At 50.2% G+C, this 1469-nt stretch overlaps 1 protein-coding gene across 1 annotated transcript in view; it reads left to right on the top strand.

Annotated features, from left to right (window-relative positions):
- The first annotated feature begins 1082 nt into the window (after positions 1-1082).
- The window catches only part of FBXO33 (F-box protein 33), a 20505-nt gene continuing 20118 nt past the window's right edge, over positions 1083-1469 (top strand). The window contains 1 exon segment of the mRNA XM_006891588.1: positions 1083-1164. Coding sequence (XP_006891650.1) covers positions 1083-1164 — 82 coding nt within the window.

Genomic DNA, 1469 nt, shown 5'->3' with positions numbered 1-1469 from the left:
CTCTTCCAACCCAAAGGCACACAGTTGGAATGCACTAGGTGATTCACGAGAAAAAGTTGGACAATCTCCTCCTATGTGATTTACAGCCTCTGAAAAGTAGCTGGAGAATCAGCTATGAGTCTGTTCCAACTTGATGGCACAAAAGAATCACATGTGATTTGAAATCAGGAAAGATGTACATCAGTATTGTATCCTTTTAGCATGTTTATTTATTCTGTATGCTGAGCAAATAATGTGAGAAGCTGGATTATGTGAAGAAGAACATGGTATCAAGAGTGAAGAGTCAAAAAAAAAAGAGTGAAGAGTCATTTAAAAAAAAGAATGAGGATTCAGAACAGCCCACCGGGCTCCTGCGGGCGCAGGCGGCCTGGGATGGCTTCGGAGCGGCCAGAGCTGGAGACCTCCCTTACCTGGTTTTTCCTTGAGCGGAAGCCCTCTCTGAGGTGGATTGATTCAGTGACTGGGTAATCGGGATGGGTGTATCGGAGACAGTGTAATTGGCACAGGACAGAGCAGAGTTTAGGGCTGTTGTATATAGGGTTGCTATAAGTCACAAGTGACTCGACAGCACATAAAAACAACAACAACTGAAACAAGCTGGTGTGGAGATGAATGATGGTAAATGACTACAAAATATTAAAGAACAGCAAAAGGAAAATTTATGTCAAGATTAATGTTAAGAGATCCAAGATGGCGGCAGAGGCAGAGACAACATGGTGAGCTGCGGGAGCAGTGAACCACTTAAAGCAGGGCCATTATGGCCTTCTACAGACTTCAGCTTATTGATAATTGAACACTTAAAACAGTTGATGACTGGCCCTCAGTGAAAATCAAGGCTCAACAACAGGAATTCATGGATTCCCAAGGAGGAATGGGTGAGTCTCGTGGTTCCCAACCCCCTCCTGCAGGGCCCGCATTGTGCCACACAGCCGCTGCAGCTCCATAAGGCTTCCACAGCCGGAACCAATGGATTCCCTCATCCAGGATGGATGCTGGGCACCAGTCCTCCTCAAGACTGGTACAGTGAAGCCACCACACTGCCGCAAGGTGGACTTGTTCTGGAGAGAATTCTTGGAGCCAGGATGGCGGCAGTGGGGGAAGTGGGCGCCCACCAGCTGCCCGCACAAGAGGGGCCGTGCAGCTGCCAAGCGCCCGTGCGGCAGGGTGGGGGGTGGCGCGCCCCCAACGGCCGCCTGTGCTGAGGGGGGCCACGCACCCGTGGTGTGGAGGGGCACATGCCCCGCTGGGCGCCTGCGTAGGAGGTGGGGGATGGCATGCCCACCATCTGCAGGTTCAGTTTTCCTTGGACAGGCCAAAGATGACGATTACCTATACAATAGACTGCTGAAAGTCACTGTGAGTCTGATGACCTTAACAGTGGCAGCATGCACAAGAGGACCAACATCCTAAATGCACCACATATTTTGTTCTGTTGAATGCTTCTGCCAGAAGATAGTTAGACCTGGGGG

This window comes from Elephantulus edwardii, unplaced genomic scaffold, assembly GCF_000299155.1.
Source record: "Elephantulus edwardii isolate Elephantulus edwardi_28Jun2011 unplaced genomic scaffold, EleEdw1.0 scaffold00100, whole genome shotgun sequence".
Lineage (NCBI taxonomy): Eukaryota > Metazoa > Chordata > Mammalia > Macroscelidea > Macroscelididae > Elephantulus > Elephantulus edwardii.
This window is presented reverse-complemented; position numbering and strand designations above follow the sequence as displayed.